At 46.7% G+C, this 20,141-nt stretch overlaps 1 protein-coding gene across 6 annotated transcripts in view; it reads right to left on the reverse strand.

Annotated features, from left to right (window-relative positions):
• Positions 1-15,533, reverse strand: part of NEK8 (NIMA related kinase 8) — a 33,040-nt gene extending 17,507 nt beyond the window's left edge. For 3 of the 6 annotated variants that reach the window (XM_070735498.1, XM_070735499.1, XM_070735503.1), the window contains exons 1-3: positions 15,425-15,533; positions 14,338-14,543; positions 1,867-2,099 (exon numbers count right to left, since the gene is read on the reverse strand). In XM_070735498.1, the coding sequence (XP_070591599.1) occupies positions 1,867-2,099; positions 14,338-14,543; positions 15,425-15,471 (486 nt within the window). In that variant the 5' untranslated portion in view covers positions 15,472-15,533. Of the gene's footprint in view, positions 1-1,866; positions 2,100-14,337; positions 14,544-15,424 lie in introns of those variants that run through there. The other 3 variants (XM_070735502.1, XM_070735501.1, XM_070735504.1) reach the window with 2 other exon arrangements.
• Between the last annotated feature and the right edge of the window lie 4,608 nt (positions 15,534-20,141).

Here is a 20,141-nt window from a genome sequence, read left to right on the forward strand (position 1 = left end):
GCGGCATACAAATCCAATGAATAAAATAATAAAATAATAAACCACAAACGATAACTCCTGCAAAGAACACTCCCGCAGAACCTGTGATCAAGATCTCCTCCTGCGTCTGTGCAGCTGCTCCTGTCTCCCCCCAATCCTTCTCACACACACATTGAGGTTGGGATCATTCATCACCCCCTCCTCATCTGACCCAGAAGAGGCCCTAGCTGGGGGTTCCACAGGCATTGCAGGGGCCTCCCCCTCTATCTCTCCAGCACCTTCAGCTTCCATCTCTCCTTCTGGGCCACTGTCTGAATCCTCCGATAGCCACATGGGTCTCCGATGCTCAGACGGACACGGCTCATCCGATTCAAAATCTGTTACCAGAGGAGCTGGCCGTGAGGCAACCACAACAACCACCACCACAGAGCCCCCCAATTTCCATGGAGTCTTACCCCGGTGGTCTTTCTTGCCACGGTTATTAAGTCGGGGATGTGGTCATTAAAAGAATCGGGCTTCCCAATTGGATTTTGCTCCTCAGAAGGACACAAAAGGGGAAACACAGGACCCTGGGGGACACAGCAACCGTCATAAGTATGAGTCACTTGACAGTGTCAGAACGTTGATCGTGCAATTACGGGGGTTCTGCCACGGATGTCATAAGCGTGAAAAACAGTCCTCAGTCAGTTTTTCCAGAGTTGTCGTAACTTTGAACTTTGGCCACTAAAAGAGTTGTAAGTCAAGGACTCCTTGTGGAACAAACTGCCTGTTTGTGAGCCAGGGAGCTCAGCACAGTAGGGGGGGGGAGAAGTTGCCCGAGACCCCTCCCCAAAGAGGCAAGGACCAGGACAGGCCCTGCCCCCTTCCTGCCCCTCTCCTGCCACAGCCAGATCCTGGCCCACCCCATTTTCTCCACGGAAAATGACTGTAACCATATGTGCATAATATCCCCACTCGCCACAGTTCCTCCAGCCACTGTTCCAAGTTACAATGGCTCTGAAGGAAGGGACTCGGGGCCGTTTTTCACACTTACGACAGGTTGCAGCCTCCCCCACAGTCGCTTGGTCAAATTCCGATGTTTGGCAAAACCCACTCGTATTTATGACAGTTGTTGCAATGTCTCCGGGGTCACGTGGACCCCCTGTTACGACCTTCGGACAAGTCGCGTGACCAAAGGGAAGCCAGATTTCACATAACCACGGGGTTGTGGATGAAAGAACTGCCGTGACTCGCTTAAACACTGCGGCAAGAAAAGTAACCAAATGGGTTAAAACTCACTTACCAATGGAAACGCAGGGCTGAAGTTTTGGTCATAAGTCAAGGACTACCTGTACTATTACAAGAGGGTCTGGGGGGTAGGGCCAGAAAGAGCCAGGGTGGCGCAGTGAGTAGAGTGCAGTGCTACAGGCCACTGAAGCTGACTGTAGATCTGAAGGTCAGCGGTTCAAATCTCATCACCGGCTCCAGGTTGACTCAGCCTTCCATCCTTCCGAGGGGGGTCAAAGGAGGACCCAGATTGTGGGGGGGGAATAGCCTGGCTCTGTTCAAAAGTGCTATTGCTAACAGGTTGCTATGCCCTTTGTTAAAAGGGCCTTATAAATAAAGGTTTAAAAAAAGAAAAAGAGGGGAAGGAGGGAAGGAGGGAAGGAAGGAAGGAAGGGAAAAAGGAAGAATATAACAAGAGGGAGGGTCTGAGAGAAGTCCTATTGTAGCACTTGGGCCCCCCGGGTGCCCCCCCCCCATGAGTGATGTCAAGTTTCCTGCCCCCCCCCCCGCCCGACCCCTTGCTGACTCTGCCCACCTGAGAGCCGGCTCTCACCCCCCCTTCACCCAGAAACTGCCAGGGGAGACCCCCCGCCCCCTCCCCCTGCCCCAAGGCCGGCTCACGGTGTAGGCTTTGCTCTTGCTGCTGAGGATCTTGGAGATGCCGAAGTCTCCAATCTTGACCGTGGTGTGGTGCTTGTCCAGGAGGATGTTCTGGGTCTTGAGGTCCCGGTGGAGGATCTGCTTGGCGTGGACGTGGTGGAGGGCCAGCAGGATCTGGGCAAAGAAGTGCAGGATGGTCTCCTCGTCCAGGAGGGAGTTGCCCCGTTTGCGGATGAATTCGGCCAAGGTCCCACCTGGGGCAGGAGAGGAGGGGAGGGGGGAGGCACCCTCAGACCGGGAGGGTTTGCTGCGCCCCACTGCAAACCCCCCCTGTCCACCTGCAGGGCCTCTCTCATTGTCGGCCGTTTTCAGACTTGTGGCCTTTGAACTCCCAAAATTCTGCTGGCTGGGGAATTCTGGGAGTTGACGTCCGCAAGCCTGAAAGCGGCCAAAGTTGGACATCTCCACTTTTTAAAAAAAGTTTTTCATTATTTTTTTGTCTTTAAACATCATATTATTTCAGTATAGATCTACACCCAAATGTCACACGTCATTATTATATATCTATTTACAGTATTTTGTATGTTTTCATTATCCCACATCTTGGTCTTCTTCTCACATTGTCCCACGGCCTTTCCTTTTGAAAAAAATATCCAGTTGTCCCATTTGGTCCACACATCATAACAGTCCGAATTATCTTGTCCTTTTAGTTCTATTGTCAACATGTCCACTTCAGCACACCTGGATGTTTCATCTATCAACACATTTTCCGACACAACTTTGTCGTCTTTCCACTAATATTTTTTTTTTTTTAAATGTTTAGTGTTTAGTGCAATTAAAAAAAAAAATTTCTGTAGACCACCAAAATTATCTCTTGGACCCCCAGTGGTGACCACTGGCCTAAGGTCTCTGCCACAGGGGGCTGGACTAGAAGACCTCTAAGGTCCTTCCCAACTCTTTGGGGCGACCTTGGAAGAATGTTGGGAAACTTCAGATCGTGCAGAATTTATTTATTTATTTATTTATTTATTATTTGGATTTGTATGCCGCCCCTCTCCGAAGACTCGGGGCGGCTCACAACAAGTGAAAAACAATCCAATACAATCCAATTAATTAAAATATTATAAGTTTAAGAAAATCCCCTATACTAACATACACACATACAGGCATACCATATATAACTTCAACGTGCCCAGGGGGAGATGTTTAGTTTCCCCATGCCTGACGGCAAAGGTGGGTTTTGAGGAGTTTACGGAAGGCAGGAAGAGTAGGGGCAGTTCTGATCTCCGGGGGGAGTTGGTTCCAGAGGGCCGGTGCTGCCACAGAGAAGGCTCTACCCCTGGGGCCCGCCAACCGGCATTGTTTAGTTGAATGCGGCCGCGAGAGCAGTCATGGGCTTCCCCAGATGTGCCCATGTCTCATCAATACTCCCTGGCCTGCACTGGCTGCTGATCAGTTTCCGGTCACAATTCAAAGTGTTGGTTATGACCCATAAAGCCCTTCATGGCATCGGACCAGAATATCTCCGGGACCGCCTTTTGCCGCACGAATCCCAGCGACCAGTTAGGTCCCACAGAGTTGGCCTTCTCTGGGTCCTGTCGACTAAACAATTCCATCTGGCGGGACCCGGGGGGAGAGCCTTCTCTGTGGTGGCCCCGGCCCTCCGGAGATTCAAACTGCCCCCACCCTCCTTGCCTTCCGCAAAATGCTGAAGACTCACCCCTGTTGCCAGGCATGGGGGGATTAATGCCCCCCCATTTTCTGACTTCTGTATTATGACTAGTTGGACTGAGTGTGTAAGACTGTGTAATGGATGATTTTTATGATAATATATTTTAAATTAGTTTTTTAATTTTTTAACACTAGATTTGTATATTGTATTGCCGTTAATGTTGTGAGCCGCCCCGAGTCTTCGGAGAGGGGCAGCATACAAATCTAATAAATTATTATTACTAAATTAATTATTATTCTTGTCCTTCTGCATTCTGAGACCTAGGGCCGGTTGTTCCCCCCTCTGGGGGAGAAGGGCTGGGTGTGGGGAGATGGCAAGGGGCGCACATTCCAGGCTTCTCAAATCAGAACCATGTGCTGGGCTGCAGAGACCAAGAACCTCATCCAGAAAACCCAACCCTTGGAATTCCAGGCCCCTGGGCCAAGAGGGGAGGGGAATGGCTGCAAAGAGCAACCCCACCCACCCCCCAGGGCCTGGGAATCATCAGAAACACACACACACACACACAGAGAGCGAGAGCCGGGAGCCCTTTGGCCAAAAGGAAGATAGCACCAGCAACAGCATCTACACTTATCAACTGCCTCCCAGGGCTTTTGCAGCCCCCTGTAAGCGGTCTACAGAGTCAGCATCTCTGGCCCCCAACAATGTGGGTCTTCATTTGACCCAACTCAGAAAAAGGGAAGGCCGAATGGACCCACTGAGAAGAAGACCCACCAAGGGTTAAGGCAGCCTCTCAGCCCTCCAGAAAAATAAGAAAGCTGCGCCCCCCCCCCCCCCCACTCCCCACTTCTCCAAGGGCAGAACCGGCCCAGCCTGTTTGGCAGCTCTGCCAGGGGGCTCCGGTGTAAGCAGGCACACAAAACAGGCCTTTGTTGTAGGGAGGGCCTCCCTTCCTCACCCCCCCCTGCCCCCCCCCCCAGGCTCTGAAATCTGACCCACACCACACGTACACACTCACTCACACACACTTGCTTCCGCAACAAGGGTAGGAGGGCTTGCCTGGGCCCAGAAGCCCTGGTGTTAGCAGGAAGCAGCCCATGGGTTGTGTTTGTTTATTTTATGTATTTTTAGAGTTGGAAGGGGCCTTGCAGGTCATCTAGTCCAACCCCCTGTTGATGCAGGAGGCCCTACATGAAGCTAGTCCAGGGGTAGGCAAAGTTGGCACTTCTATGACATGTGGACTTCATCTATAAATGTCTGACTGAGTAATATACAGGGTTTTTAGTTGTACTTTTTAAATATATTAGATTTGTCCTGCACACTTTGTTTTTTATATTTATTCTGTGAGTTGCCCCGAGTTTTCGGAGGAGGGCGGCATACAAATCTAATAAAAATAATAATAACAACAACTACTACCACTACTACTACTACTACTCCCAGAATTCCTGAGCTAGCATGATTGGCTCAAGGATTCTGGGAGCTGAAGTCCACAAGTCATAGAAGAGCCAACTTTGCCTACCCCTGCACTACTTCAGCTTCAACCGCAACAACACAAGAGCACGCAACAAATTCAAACTTAATATTAATCGCTCCAAGCTTGACTGTAAAAAATATGACTTTAACAATCGAGTTGTTGAAGCGTGGAACTCATTACCTGACTCAGTAGTGTCAACCCCTAACCCCCAACATTTCTCCCTTAGACTATCCACGATTGACCTCTCCAGGTTCCTAAGAGGTCAGTAAGGGGCGTGCATAAGTGCACCAGAGTGCCTTTCGTCCCCTGTCCAATTGTCTCTCCTTATCTCATATATCATATATCTTTTCTTCCTTTCATATATCTTCTCTACTTTTATATCTTTTCTTTATATATAATACTTCATGTCTATCCTCTTCAATATATATTGTGTATTGGACAAAATAAATAAATAAAATAAAATAAATAAATAAAATACCCCTGCACTAGTCCAATAGCAGTCCAGTCTTTTATTTTATTTATTGATTTTGTCCAATACACAATGAGGGTTTTAGTGGGTATACACATAGTAAAATACATGATGAAGGTTATAGGGGAGATACTCATAGTAAAATATATCTAAGAAAGAATAGAAGAGACGTTATAGGAATAGAACGTATCAATGAAAGAATAGAAGAAGAGATAGAGGAATGGAAGAAAGGGATAGAAGGCAACTTCTGTTCACTGGTTGATCGCTCTCACCGTCAGAAAGTTCCTCCTTATTTCCAGGTTGAATCTCTCCTTGGACAGCTTCCAACCGTGGCTCCTTGTCTGGCCTTCTGGTGCTTTGGAAAATAATGTCACCCCCTCTCCCCGTGGCAGCCTCTCAAGTATTTGTAGACTGCTATCATGTCCCCCCCGGACGTCCTCTTTGCTAGACTTCTTCAGCACTGGTAGAGCATTTGAAGCAAGAAGGAACATGGCATATTGGGGTTAACTAACATGGCAGATGAGGGATACCGTGTCCGAACCCTGTTTACAAACTGGGCTCCTTCAAGGGTAGAGATCTGTTTATCGCTCACTTTCAACTGGATCTATTTCCTGAGCTTGGTGGCTTTCTTGCTGATGTTTCATTATTCAAACAAGGTAACATCTTGCAGCCACCGCGAGAGCCATTGTGGGGTTACCTGGGTTCGCCCACGTCTCTCCAACACTCCGCAGTCTGCATTGGCTGCCAATCAGTTTCCGGTTACAATTCAAAGTGTTGGTAATGACCTAAAAAGCCCTACATGGCATCGGAACAGAATATCTCCGGGACCGCCTTCTGCCACACGAATCCCAGCGGCCGGTCAGGTCCCACAGAGTTGGCCTTCTCCGGGTCCTGTCGACTAAACAATGTCATCTGGTGGGCCCCAGGCGAAGAGCCTTCTCTATGGTGGCCCCAGCCCTCTGGAATCAACTCACCCCAGAGATCAGAACTGCCCCCACTCTCCTTGCCTTTCGTAAATTGCTTAAGACCCACCTATATCGCCAGGCATCTTAAGCAATTTAAGCAATTTACGAAAGCAATCATACTACAGAGTCTGGTAGTGAGTTCCAGGCATCAACTACTTGGTTACTAAAGTCGTATTTTCTGCAGTCGAGTTTGGAGCGGTTTACTTTGAGTTTGCATCTGTTGTGTGCTCGCGTGTTGTTGTGGTTGAAGCTAAACATTGTAGCAGATGATTTTATGGCTATGCTCAGGTTGTGTTTAAGGTGACGTAGTTCTAAGATTTCTAAACCCAGGATTGTAAATCTAGTTGTGTAGGGGATTCCGTTGCGCGTGGAGGAGTGGAGGGCTCTTCTAAATAAAGTATCTCTGCACGTTTTCTAGGGTGTTTATGTCCGAAATGCATTGCGGTTTCCAGGCTGATGAGCTGTATTCGAGGATTGGTCTGGCCAAAGTTTTGTATGCTCTGGTTAATAGTGTGAGATTACCGGAGCAGAAGCTACGTAGGATTATTAGGTTAACAACTCTTGAAACCTTTCTGGCGATGTTGTTGCAGTGAGGTTTGGCACTCTGGTCATTTGATGTGAGTATCCCAAGGTCTTTTACGGGGTGAGGGTTGTCTGCAAGGTCTTCTCCTTGATTAGATCTGTTTTCTCACTTTTATAGGAAGTCCTCGACTTGCAACCTTTAACTGATTGAAATTACAACGGCAGTGGAAAATGGGACTCACACAAAGAACCACTGCAGGATCCCTATGCTCGTGCCATCAAAATCTGCAGGTTTGGCAACCGGCTTCAATTTATGACAGCTGCAGTGTCCAGGGGTCACCACGTGTGACCTGCCAAACCAGCTTCTGACAGGCAAAGTCAATGGGGAAACTGGATTTGCTGTTTAACGGCTGCATTCTTTGGTTAACAGCCGTGGCAAAAATAAAACCCTCATAAGATCTGCCTTTGCTTGGCCACAGGAATTCCCAAGGACTCCCTTGTACAGAGTTCCTCATGCTTGTGGTCAAGCCTACAATTCTGGCCAATAAATTCAGGCCACTGAACCTGAATAGGGCTGTTGAATAAGCGGTAAGAAATGCTGGATATTTAGCCATCTGCTTGAAATAACAGCTCCATTGTCTTCCTCGTTCCATTCCACACCAATAAAGTTCAGACGGAGCGGAGCAGAACTCCCAGGGACCGGGAGTGTGGCCTCCCAATACGGAGGGCTCTTTTCTCAGCCCTGGAGCCGGGTTCGCCACTGCCTTCCCTGAAGTACTTTTGACCCAGTTTGCTTATTTAATGTGTTTATTAATGCAAAACATTTATACAGCCACCTGTTTTATAACCCAGCCTCAGGCAAGGTTCCCATTGCAAAGTAAAAGCCCATAAAAACTGCAATAAAAGCATAAAACGAAGAGCATTATAAAAGTTTGATTTAATTTGATTTGATTTATTAGATTTCCATTGTTAATGTTGTTAGTTGCAAAGTCATGTCCGACCAGGACCCCCTGGACCATGCTCCCCCAGGCCTTCCTGTCCACTACCATCCTCTGGGGTCCCTCTAAGCTCACGCCGGCTGCTTCAGTGGCTCCCTCCGGCCACCTCGTGGTTCACCGTCCCCTTCTTCTTTCGCCCCCCATCTTTCCCAGCAGTGGTCTCTTCTCTGGAAACATCCAGCACGCCCATGCAGGGGAACCTTTACCTTTTATTATAAATAATATTAATCACACAAAAGCCTGGCACCAGGCCAGACTTCTCCTGTTCAGTTTATCCAGCCTGGTCTCAGCAGTGGCTAGAGGGCCGCACTGGGGGCCACTTCAGCTCACTGCTAGCTGTAGGTCAGCAGTTCAAATCCCCCCACCAGCTCCAGGTTGACTCAGCCTTCCCTCCTTCCCAGGTGGGACAAATGAGGGCCCAGATTGTTGGGGGCAAAAGAGTCTGAGTCTGTAAACCGCTTAGAGAGGGCTGTGAAAGCACTAGGAAGCGGTATATAAGTCTAAGTGCTATTGCTAGAAAGAAAGAAAGAAAGAAAGAAAGAAAGAAAGAAAGAAAGAAAGAAAGAAAGAAAGAAAGAAAGAGCGGGAAGGAAGGAAGGAAACATAGAAGATTGACGGCAGAAAAAGACCTCATGGTCCATCTAGTCTGCCCTTATACTATTTCCTGTATTTTATCTTAGGATGGGTCTATGTTTATCCCAGGCAGGTTTCAATTGAGTTACTGTGGATTGACCAACCACGTCTGCTGGAAGTTTGTTCCAAGGATCTACTACTCTTTCAGTCAAATAATATTTTCTCACGTTGCTTCTGATCTTTCCCCCAACTCACCTCAGATTGTGTCCCCTTGTTCTTGTGTTCACTTTCCTATTAAAAACACTTCCCTCCTGGACCTTATTTAACCCTTTAACATATTTAAATGTTTCGATCATGTGGTTAGAGTGCAGCACGATGCTTTGATGGGTGCCCAAGATGGTTACTGAAGTGCACAGAATCGATAGAGTCGGTGCCGTCCAAGAATTTCTCGACCATTTCGAGATTGAAGGAAAAGCTTTTCTAACTGTATAGTGACAGGAGAGGAAACAGGGGCTTATCCCCATACTCTAGAGATCTCCTTCAGCCAGAAAGTTCAAAACTCAGCAATCGGTGGGAAAAATCTTGGGCACCCGTCACAGCAGGGTTCGTGCCCTTAGACTTCAGGTAGCCGAATTTCGCCAGACCCATTCTCGAATACAGCTCATCTGTTTGGAACCCCTACCGCATCTCGGACATTAACACCCTCGAAACTGTCCAGAGATACTTCATCAAAAGAGCCCTTCACTCCTCCACTCGAAACAGAAGACCTTACAAAACTAGACTTACAATCCTAGGTTTAGAAAGCTTCGAACTACGATGCCTCAAACATCACCTAAGCATAGCCCACAAGATCATTTGCTACAACGTCCTCCCTGTCAAAGAGTACTTCAGCTTCAACCACAACAACACAAGAGCACACAACAGATTCAAATTTAATATTTACCGCTCCAAACTTGACTGTAAAAAATACAACTTTAGTAATAGAGTTGTTGAAGCATGGAACTCATTACTGGACTCTGTAGTATCATCCCCTAACCCCCAACACTTTACCCTCAGACTGTCCACGGTTGACCTCTCCAGATTCCTAACAGGTCACTAAGGGGCGTGCATAGATGCACCAGTGTGCCTTCCGTCCCCTGTCCTATTGTCTCTCCTATATCTCCTATATCTTTTCTTCTATTCCTATATCCTTTCTCTATTCTTTCATTGATATATTTTTATTCCTATATTTTATTCCTATATCTCTTCTATTCTTTCTTTGATATATTTTACTACGAGTGTATCCTCTATAACCTTCATTGTGTATTGGACAAAATGAATAAATGAATGAATCAATGAATGAATGAATGAATGAATGAATGAATGAATAAATAAATAAATAAATAAATAAATAAATAAATAAAATAAAATAAAATAAAATAAAATAAAATAAAATAAAATAAAATAAAATAAAATAAAATAAAATAAAATAAAATAAAATAAAATAAAATAAAATAAAATAAAATAAATAAATAAATAAATAAATAAAATTTCAGGGAAGGGCCTTCCATGGGGCTAAGGCTGCCAGGGAAGAGGCAAAATCCCTAGCTCCCATCAGATGGCAACATTCAATCAATCGATCAGAACAGAGCTGGAAGGGACCTTGGAGGTCTTCTAGTCCAGCCCCCCACTCAAGCAGGAGACCCTCCCCTGCCTCAGACAAGTGGCTGTCCAATCTCTTCTTAAAAACCTCCCGTGAAGCCCCCACAACCTCTGAAGCTGTGGGGTCCAGGGGAAGAGGCTAGGAGTGTGCCCACTTATCTGACCTCGCAGGACTGACAAGTGCCAACCTTGGAACGTTGGGGATTCCAACTCCCAGACCTTCAACTCCCCTTGGTCTCCCATCCCAATGCGATCTGGCTCTGCTTGGGCTGAGCTGATCAGAGGGGCTGCCCAGGGCTGCCACTTTCAAACTCTGAGTAAGTGTGAAATGTTTCTCTCTCCCTCGCACCCAAACCTTTGGCGCACAAAGCTTCCCCCCCTCCCCCAGGATAGCCCATTGGCACCTGCTATTTATTTATTATATTTATATGCCGCTCACTCCAAAGGGACTCAGAGCGGCTAACAGCAATCATAAATACAACAGCAGTAGAAAGCAATAAAAGTTATAACAGTAACATCAACAATGCAATAAAAATCAATATCATAAAAACCCCACACAAACTGCAATCAATCCTAATTCCAGGCCCGCCGGAAAAGCCAGTTCTTAACAGCTTTCCCGAAGATGGTAGGGTGGAGATAGTACGGATCTCTGGGGGCAGTTGATTGCACAGGACGGAGCCGCCACAGAGAAGGCCCTTCCCCGAGGTCCTGACAACTGACATTGTTTGGCGGACGGGACCTGGAGAACGTCAAATCTGTGGGCCTTTACTGGACGCAGCAAGGTATGAAGGAGGCAGAGGTCCTGTAAATAGTCATTTAGGGCTTTAAAGATGATAACCAACACCTTGAATTGCGTTCGGAGACCGACTGGCAACCAATGCAGCTCGCTATGATGGGCGAAGCTTTTTTCAGCCAGCAGTACCTGAACACTCTTGGAAGTGGATCACAAGTTTGCTAACAGACAGGAAGCAGCAGGTGAAGCTAGGAAAAATCACATCAGATACCTGTACAATTAGCACACACACACACACACCCCGAAAGACTGTGCACTCTCTCCACTTCTCTTCTCTCTATACACCAATGGCTGCATCTCAAACAATCCATCTGTTAAACTACTGAAGTTTGCAGACAATACAAGGAGTGACCGGACTCATTTGAGACAATGATAAATCTGCATACAGACGGGAGGTTGAACAACTAGCCTCGTCGTGCGACCAGAACAATCTAGAACTGAACACACTCAAAACCATAGAAATGGTGATAGACTTTAGGAGAAACCCTCCCATCCTTCCACCTCTCACAATACTAGACAACACAGCATCAACAATTGAGACTTCAAATTTCTAGGTTCTATCATATCTCAAGATCTAAAATGGTCACCTAACATCAAAAATGTCATCAAAAAAGCACCACAAAGAATGTTCTTTCTGCGCCAACTCAACTGGACCAGCAGCTCCTTGGGCAGTTTGAGCTTCCTGAGTTGGCGCAGAAAGAACATTCTTTGTGGTGCTTGCATCCTGGACACGAACTGTTTCAGCTCCAACCCTCAAAACGTTGCTACAGAACCCTGCACACCAAGACAACTAGACACAAGAACAGTTTCCTGAACGCCCTCACTCTGCTAAACAAATAATTCCCTCAACACTGTCAAACTATTTACTAAGCCGGCACTACTATTACTACTAGTTTTTGCTCATTGTTCCTATCCCCCATCTCCTCCCACTTAGGACTGTATGACTATAACTTGGTGCCCGTATCTTTATGATTTATATTAATATTGATTGTTTCCTGATTGCTTATTTGAACCTATGGCAATCATTAACTGTTATGCCTAATATTTCTTGACAAATGTATATTTTCTTTTATGGACACTAAGAGCATCTGCACCAAAGACAAATTCCTTGTGTGTCCAATCACACGGCCAATAAAGAATTCCATTCTATTCTATTTTCAAGACCAGGCAGTGCCCAGTGCTGCTCATTGGCACTGCCCATTAGGACCTGTTCTTTCTGGGCTTAGTATTGATGAATAAAAAGCCACACACAACAAGATCTCAAACTTTAAGATCTATATTATGTACAAAAAGTCCCATTCTAAAACGCTATATGCATTTTTTAGTCCATTCTGACAGGGTTTCTGAGATAATTGCCTCGCAGCTGGAGCCAAGCTGCATTCCGTAGCCTCAATTAATTCCCCTTTGAAGTGTTCTCTGATCTTCAAACGGGGCTTACTTTGCTGAGATGCCTTACATGGGTTCAGAGTTGATTTTAAAGTAGTAGTAGTAGTACTCATTCTTCTCCAGATCTCACCCAGCCATAATGAACGTTGCCTACCACATCCCCTTACCCTAAAGCAGTCCCTTATATACTGGAAAGGCGTGGCCAAGTGTCCCATAGATCTATTAACACCAAGAACCTCTTCTTTTCAGTTACTCATGCCTGGACCTAGTTCTCCTGACTCTTGCATCTAATATAGGTCCCGCTCCTCTGATGCCCCATCGTCCTCTGACTTACTCAATCTCATAACTGGGGGTGCTACAGACTCCGGTGGGTCCTCAGTCCCTAACTCCCCTTCACTCTCACTCTTGGACTCAGATGGCAAGAAAAGTGGCCTACTGTGCCAGTACTCCTCTATCTCCTGGTCTTTGAAATCCGTGATCAGCTGAGCCGGAAATGAACCACTCATAGAAACATAGAAGACTGACGGCAGAAAAAGACCTCATGGTCCATCTAGTCTGCCCTTATACTGTACTATTTCCTGTATTTTATCTTACAATGGATATATGTTTATCCCAGGCATGTTTAAATTCAGTTACTGTGGATTTACCAACCACGTCTGCTGGAAGTTTGTTCCAAGGATCTACTACTCTTTCAGTGAAATAATATTTTCACACGTTGCTTTTGATCTTTCCCCCAACTAACTTCAGATTGTGTCCCCTTGTTCTTGTGTTCACTTTCCTACTAAAAACACTTCCCTCCTGAACCTTATTTAACCCTTTAACATATTTAAATGTTTCGATCATGTCCCCCCTTTTCCTTCTGTCCTCCAGACTATACAGATTGAGTTCATTAAGTCTTTCTTGATACGTTTTATGCTTAAGACCTTCCACCATTCTGGTAGCCCGTCTTTGGACCCGTTCAATTTTGTCAATATCTTTTTGTAGGTGAGGTCTCCAGAACTGAACACAGTATTATTCCAAATGTGGTCTCACCAGCACTCTATATAGCGGGATCATAATCTCCCTCTTCCTGCTTGTTATACCTCTAGTTATGCAGCCAAGCATCCTACTTGCTTTTCCTACTGCACGACCACACTGTTCTCCCATTTTGAGACTGTCAGAAATCACTACCCCTCAATCCTTCTCTTCTGAAGTTTTTGCTAACCCAGAACTGCCAGTGCAATACTCAGATTGAGGATACAGAACCAAGGTTCAACTCTTTGGTGGGCAAAAGTCCCTTTCCCTTTCAAGGTCAGGAGGTACCCAGGCCCGCCTCTTGGCACCAGTGTTTCCTCTAATTTTTTGGGGGGGTGGGTGGAAAAGTATAGTGTCTGAGCGGCAGTCCCTTCGGGATTGGGCGGCACAGAAATATTAAATAAATAAACAAACAAACAAAAAACCCACCCTGTTTTGCCTCAGAGAATTTCAAAATAAAATACTGTCCTGTGTGTCTATAACAGTGAGCTCATAATAGGGCAACTCCATCAATATCAAAATGCCACTTAAATAGTTGAGCTAGTTTCAAACTAGATTTTGATTTTCTTTCTCTCTTCCTTACTCCCATTCGTTTTCTTTCTCTCTTCCTTCCTCTCTTTTTTCTATCTGTTTCTCTCTCTTCCTCTCTTCCTCTCTCTCTCCTTCCCTCTCCCTCTTTCCCTCTCGGCTTCTGGGCAGGTGTGGAAAACTCTGAGTTGATGATGATTTTTAAGTGAGCGATTGCTCACTGCTCAGCTTAGAGGGAACTATGCTTGGCACTGCCCATTGAGCCCAGGGTTCAACCCTTTGGTGGACAAAGCTCCTTCGAGGCCCGGAAACTTCTGAGATAGACCCTGGCACCTGCCCATTAGACCTATAGCAGACAAAGCTAGCCTTCCATTTGGAGGCCAGGAGTTGCCCTGTGCCAGCCATCTGACCAAGGGGTTTGTTGACCCTTTGATGGGCAGAGCTCCCCTACCCTTACCTGGGGCATACTCCATGGCGATCATCAGGGCCTTGTCCTCCAGGAAGTTCTCGTAGTATTCAATGATGTGCGGGTGGTGCAGCAGTTTCAGCACCTGGCACTCGTTTTGGGCTGCCAGGCGCTCATCCTTGCTCATCTGCTCCACCGGGATCTGCTTCAGGATGACCAGTTTCTGGTCCAGTCGGCGTAGGCACAAGTGGACGATCCTGCGGGGCAGCCGGGGTGGGTCAAGGGGCAAGAGATGGGCAAAGTGTGGGTGTGTTTTTCTCACACCTAAGCCCCTGCTCACTCCCTGAGCCCCCTTTTGTGGGGCAGCCGGACTTGTCAAGGTGGGCGGGGTGGGCATGGAGAGGATTCTCTCCCACGCCGAGCCCCCTTTTGTAGGGCTGCTGCATGTGTCAAAAGGTGGGGGGCAATGGGGTACATGGGGGGCTTCCCCCTCACTGGGGGCGCAGCTGACACCCCCCCCCCCACTCCCTGAGACCCCTTTTGGGAAGCAGCTGGGCATGCCAAGAGTGCAGGGGGAATAGGGAGGGGGCTTCTCTTTCATGGGGGGACCAGCTGGCTCCCCTCCCACTCCTTGAGCCCCCTTTTACAGTTGGAATATCAAGGGGGTGATGCAGGTTATGGGGGGGGTTTCTTCCATATGGGGAGAGGGGTCATCTTGGGATGGGACCCTCCTTGGGGAGCCCAGCCAGCCCGAGTAATGGCGCCCTGTCTGTGCCTCAGTTTCCCACGTGGGTACAGAGGGTGCAAAGGGGAGGAAGGACCGGGGGGGGAGAGGGGGCTTCCTCTGGGGTCTCAACTTGGGGTTTACGTCAGCAGAGCTGAATGCTGATGGCGGCGCACGATCCACACAGGGGGATCTTGGGAGGGCCCATCTTGGGAGGGCCTTTCTCTTAGAAGGGAGCGGGGAAAAGGGGAGGAGCGGGGGATTAAAAGGCTTGCCGGCTGTGGACGATGGGGCGTGGTAGTCCCACACCTCCACTTTGACGTCGACGCCCCCCCCCAATCATTATTAAGAACCGATTTTGGAGCCGGAGGGCGCTAGAAGGAGGGGGGAGGTCCCGGCCCCTCCCGTGCTCACCCGAACGCCCCCCGCCCGACCACCCGGATCCGCTCGTATTTCTCCATCGGCCGAGGTAGGAGTAGTAGGCCGCAGCCGGCGGACCTCGCGTTGCCATGGCAACCCTGCCAGACACTGCTGCCTACGGGGCCCGGCGAGGGTCAAGCCGCGCCGTTCTCGCGCCGCAAGGCCAGAATAGATGGTAAAATAACAAAATAAAAGAATGGGAAGGGACCTTGGAGGTCATCTATCTACTCCAAGCCCCTCAACTCAAGCAGGAGACCCTATGCCAGGAGTGTCCAACTTTGGGAGTTGAAGCCCACCAATCGTAAAGTTAATAATAACAACAACAGCAGAGTTGGAAGGGACCTTGGAGGTCTTCTAGTCCAACCCCCTGCTTGGGCAAGAGACCCTACACTACTTAAGGCAGATGGTTATCCAACATCTGATTAAAAACGTCCATTGTTGGGGCATTCACAACTTCTGGTGGCAAGCTGTTCCATGGATTAATTGTTCTCACTGTCAGAAATTTTCTCCTTAGTTCTAAGTTGCTTCTCTCCTTGTTTAGTTTCCACCCATTGCTTCTTGTTCTGCCCTCAGGTGCTTTGGAGAATAGCTTGACTCCCTCTTCTTTGGGGCAACCCCTGAGATGTTGGAAGGCTGCAATCATGTCTCCCCTGGTCCTTCTTTTCATTAAACTAGCCATGCCCGGTTCCTGCAACCGTTCTTCATATGTCTTAGCCTCCATTTATCCCCTAATCCTCTTTGTTGCTCTTCTCTGCACTCTTTCTAGAGCCAAAACATCCTTTTTGCATCGTGGTGACCAAAACTGAATGCCGGATTCCAAGTGTGGCCTTCCCAAGGCCTTCTAAAGTGGTATTAACCCTTCACGTGATCCTGATTCTCTCCCTCTGTTGATGCAGCCTAGAACTGTGTTGGCTTTTTTGGCAGCTGGTCCACACGGCTGGCTCCTATTTCAATGGTCCTCCTCTAGGACTCCAAGTTGCCAAGGTTGGAGGCCATTAACCTATCCTATACTATTCTGGTCAAATGGGTGTCCAGTCTCTTAAAACCTCCAGGAATGGAGTATCTACAATCAGTACAAATGGAGGACTACAATAACAACATGCACTGTCTGAGTCTTCCCCACGGGACCCATTGCATCAGCAGACAGGAGCAGTGAACGGCTGAGGCCTTCCCTAATCCATTTGGCAAGGGATGATGGGATCTGAGATCAGACCAGGCTTGTCTCCCCTCCGTTTTTCCAGCAGGGTGGGTGCAAAAATAGTTAAGGTCTCCTGTGGCTCAGGACTTCAGGTCCTATCATCCCCAGCCAATAAGCCCAAATGTCTGTGGGGTGCCCAGGGCTGTTTTCAAGGGAGGCCCCCCTCTGCAGAAGACGAGGGTGGAAGATGGTATTTGCAGTTCTTTCTCCGTTGGCGAGGAGGATTCAGTGTTGGTGGCTGAGTGTCTGGCTCCCCTGTCAGTTTTAGAAACATAGAAACATAGAAGATTGACAGCTTAAAAAGACCTCCTGGTCCATCTAGTCTGCCCTTATAGTTTATCCCAGGCAGGTTTAAATTCAGTCACTGTGGATTTACCAACCACGTCTGCTGGAAGTTCGTTCCAAGCATCTACTACTCTTTCAGTCAAATGGCATTTTCTCATGTTGCTTTTGATCTTTCCCCCAACTAACTTCAGATTGTGTCCCCTTGTTCTTGTGTTCACTTTCCTATTAAAAACACTTCCCTCCTGGACCTTATTTAACCCTTTAACACGTTTAAAGAGGATCTTTCACCCTCCTTCCCACTCGTCACCCCCCAACCATTGCCCCCCTCCTCATCTATGGTGGGGCAAGTGCAAAGAAGGCCCAGGCTAGCGGGAAAATTCTGGGAGTTCAAATCCACAAGTGCTAAAGTTCCAAAGTTGAGCAGGGAATCAGACTAGAGGGAATTGTTTACTCTGTATTCTGCAGACAAAAGGAACTTCTGTATCTGGACCCATGTTGCACAGGCTTTGAGGCTCCATGTGGCTTTCCCTGGACCCTCCCTGGGGAGGGAAAGAGCAAGGGAGGGTCCTCCTGCCGCCTTTGATAAGAGGCTCCTAGCTAAACCAAGAAGGGCAAAGCAGGCCCCACCTCAACTGTTTTAGAAACCGCCCAGATTTGCTTTTTTTTAATTACTTTTGACTATATAAACCTATAAGAGCTTTTTGTGTTTTTGCTTATGAGTAAATTTTAAAATGATAAGAATTTTTGGGAAAACTAGAAGTGACACTTTTTCTTTTTTTTAAAAAAAAAGGGAACATAGAGCATCAGTTATGGAATGGCAGATACTCAGGGAAAAGTAAAAGAAGGTGGAAGAGGAAGTAAAGAGAGAGGAAGAGAAGGAGAAAGGTAGAGTTAAAGGAGCAGGTAGAGAAGGAGTGAAGGGAAAGTAGGTAGGAGGTAGAGATAAGAGAAAGAAGAAGGGGAGTGTGAGAAAAATAAAGAAGAGGGATAAACTGATGCTGGTTATGAAAAAGTGGAAATAAGATATGAAACTTTAAATAATGAAGAAAAAAATGTAACTATGTATGTGGTTTGTAATATTGGAAGGTATATGCATAGAGCCCCCCACTCCTCCACTCGCAACAGAAGCCCCTACGCAATTAGACTTACAATCCTGGGTTTAGAAAGCTTAGAGCTACGTCACCTTAAACACAACCTAAGCACAGCCCATAAAATCATCTGCTACAACGTCCTTCCTTCCAAGGACCACTTCAGCTCCAACCACAACAGCACACAAGCACACAACAAAGTGAACCGCTCCAAACTCGACTGCAGGAAATATGACTTTAGTAACCGGTTTAGTTGATGCCTGGAACTCGCTACCTGACTCAGTTGTGTCAACCCCTAACCCCCATCACTTCTCCCTTAGACTCTCCACGATTGACCTCTCCAGGTTCCTAAGAGGCCAGTAAGGGGCGTACATAAGTGCACTGGTGTGCCTTTCGTCCCCTGTCCAATTGTCTCTCCTTTCTTCCAACATAGAAACATAGAAGACTGACAGCAGAAAAAGACCTCATGGTCCATCTAGTCTGCCCTTATACTATTTCCTGTATTTTATCTTACAATGGATATATGTTTATCCCAGGCATGTTTAAATTCAGTTACTGTGGATTTATCTACCACGTCTGCTGGAAGTTTGTTCCAAGGATCTACTACTCTTTCAGTAAAATAATATTTTCTCATGTTGCTTTTGATCTTTCCCCCAACAAACTTCAGATTGTGCCCCCTTGTTCTTGGGTTCACTTTCCTATTAAAAACACTTCCCTCCTGAACCTTATTTAACCCTTTAACATATTTAAATGTTTCGATCATGTCCCCCCTTTTCCTTCTGTCCTCCAGACTCTACAGATTGAGTTCATTCAGTCTTTCCTGATACGTTTTATGCTTAAGACCTTCCACCATTCTTGTAGCCCGTCTTTGGACCCGTTCAATTTTGTCAATATCTTTTTGTAGGTGAGGTCTCCAGAACTGAACACAGTATTCCAAATGTGGTCTCACCAGCGCTCTATATAAGGGGATCACAATCTCCCTCTTCCTGCTTGTTATACCTCTAGCTATGCAGCCAAGCATCCTACTTGCTTTTCCTACTGCCCGACCATACTGCTCACCCATTTTGAGACTGTCAGAAATCACGACCCCTAATTCCTTCTCTTCTGAACTATCCTATATATTCTCTTCCTTTCATATATCCTCTCCTCTAAGTTCACTTTCACCCTCTTTTATATTATCACATGTCTATCTTTCATCCTATGTATTTGTGTATTGGACAAATGAATAAATGAATAAATAAATAAATAAAATCTTCACCTAACCCCAAAAACGTGACCCTTAGACTCTCCACTGTTGACCTCTCCCGATTCCTAAGAGGTTAGTGATGGGCGTGCATAAGTGCACCAGCGTGCCTTCCGTCCCCTGTCCTAATGTTTCTCTTTTACTAGTATCATGTATATAAATATTATTATATCTTTGTTTTTTATTTTGATTATAGTACAAACAAACAAGCAAACAAAACAAAACATATAAACATACCTATATATACAAATTAAATATTATTATGTCTTTGTATACCACCAATATGTAGTTGATAAAACAAACAAACATGTAAATTTGTTTGGGAGAAAGTGGAAGAAAATAAAAACAATCCTTTTTTGTATTGCTTGACTGAGTTGGGCGGCTCTACAAATTGCAGAAATAAATTCAATTTGCTGGAGAGCCGGAAGCTGGGAAAGGCTGCAGGAGAGAAGGAGGGGGTTAAAAAAAAAGACCTCAGAAAGAAGGAAAGAAAACGGTTACTTGACGTGGCACCTTCCCGTGCGCCCACAGCTGGTAGCAGGAGGAGCTGGAGGGAGTCTGGGTGGGCAGAAGGGACAGGAAGCTGGGTTTTAATTGACACCCTGCCTGCAGCCTCCCCGGGCCTGGCCCCCTTCCGAGGCAGCTGCCAGCGCGGGTCTAAATTCCCTAAACACAGAACTCAGGGCAGCTTCTTCTAGCCTCCCCCCTGAAATGATTGTGTGAAACTCAGACTGTGGGTTTGGGGCAGGACTCCTGGCAAGCAGGAATGAATGGAATGGAATAGGGAAGGGAATGGAATAAATAGAATGGAATAGAATAGAAATTAGAATAGAATAGAAATTGGAATAGACTAGACTAGAGTAGAATAGAATAGAATAGAAAAGAATTCTTTATTGG

Source organism: Erythrolamprus reginae, chromosome 1 (genome assembly GCF_031021105.1).
Source record: "Erythrolamprus reginae isolate rEryReg1 chromosome 1, rEryReg1.hap1, whole genome shotgun sequence".
Taxonomy (NCBI): domain Eukaryota; kingdom Metazoa; phylum Chordata; class Lepidosauria; order Squamata; family Dipsadidae; genus Erythrolamprus; species Erythrolamprus reginae.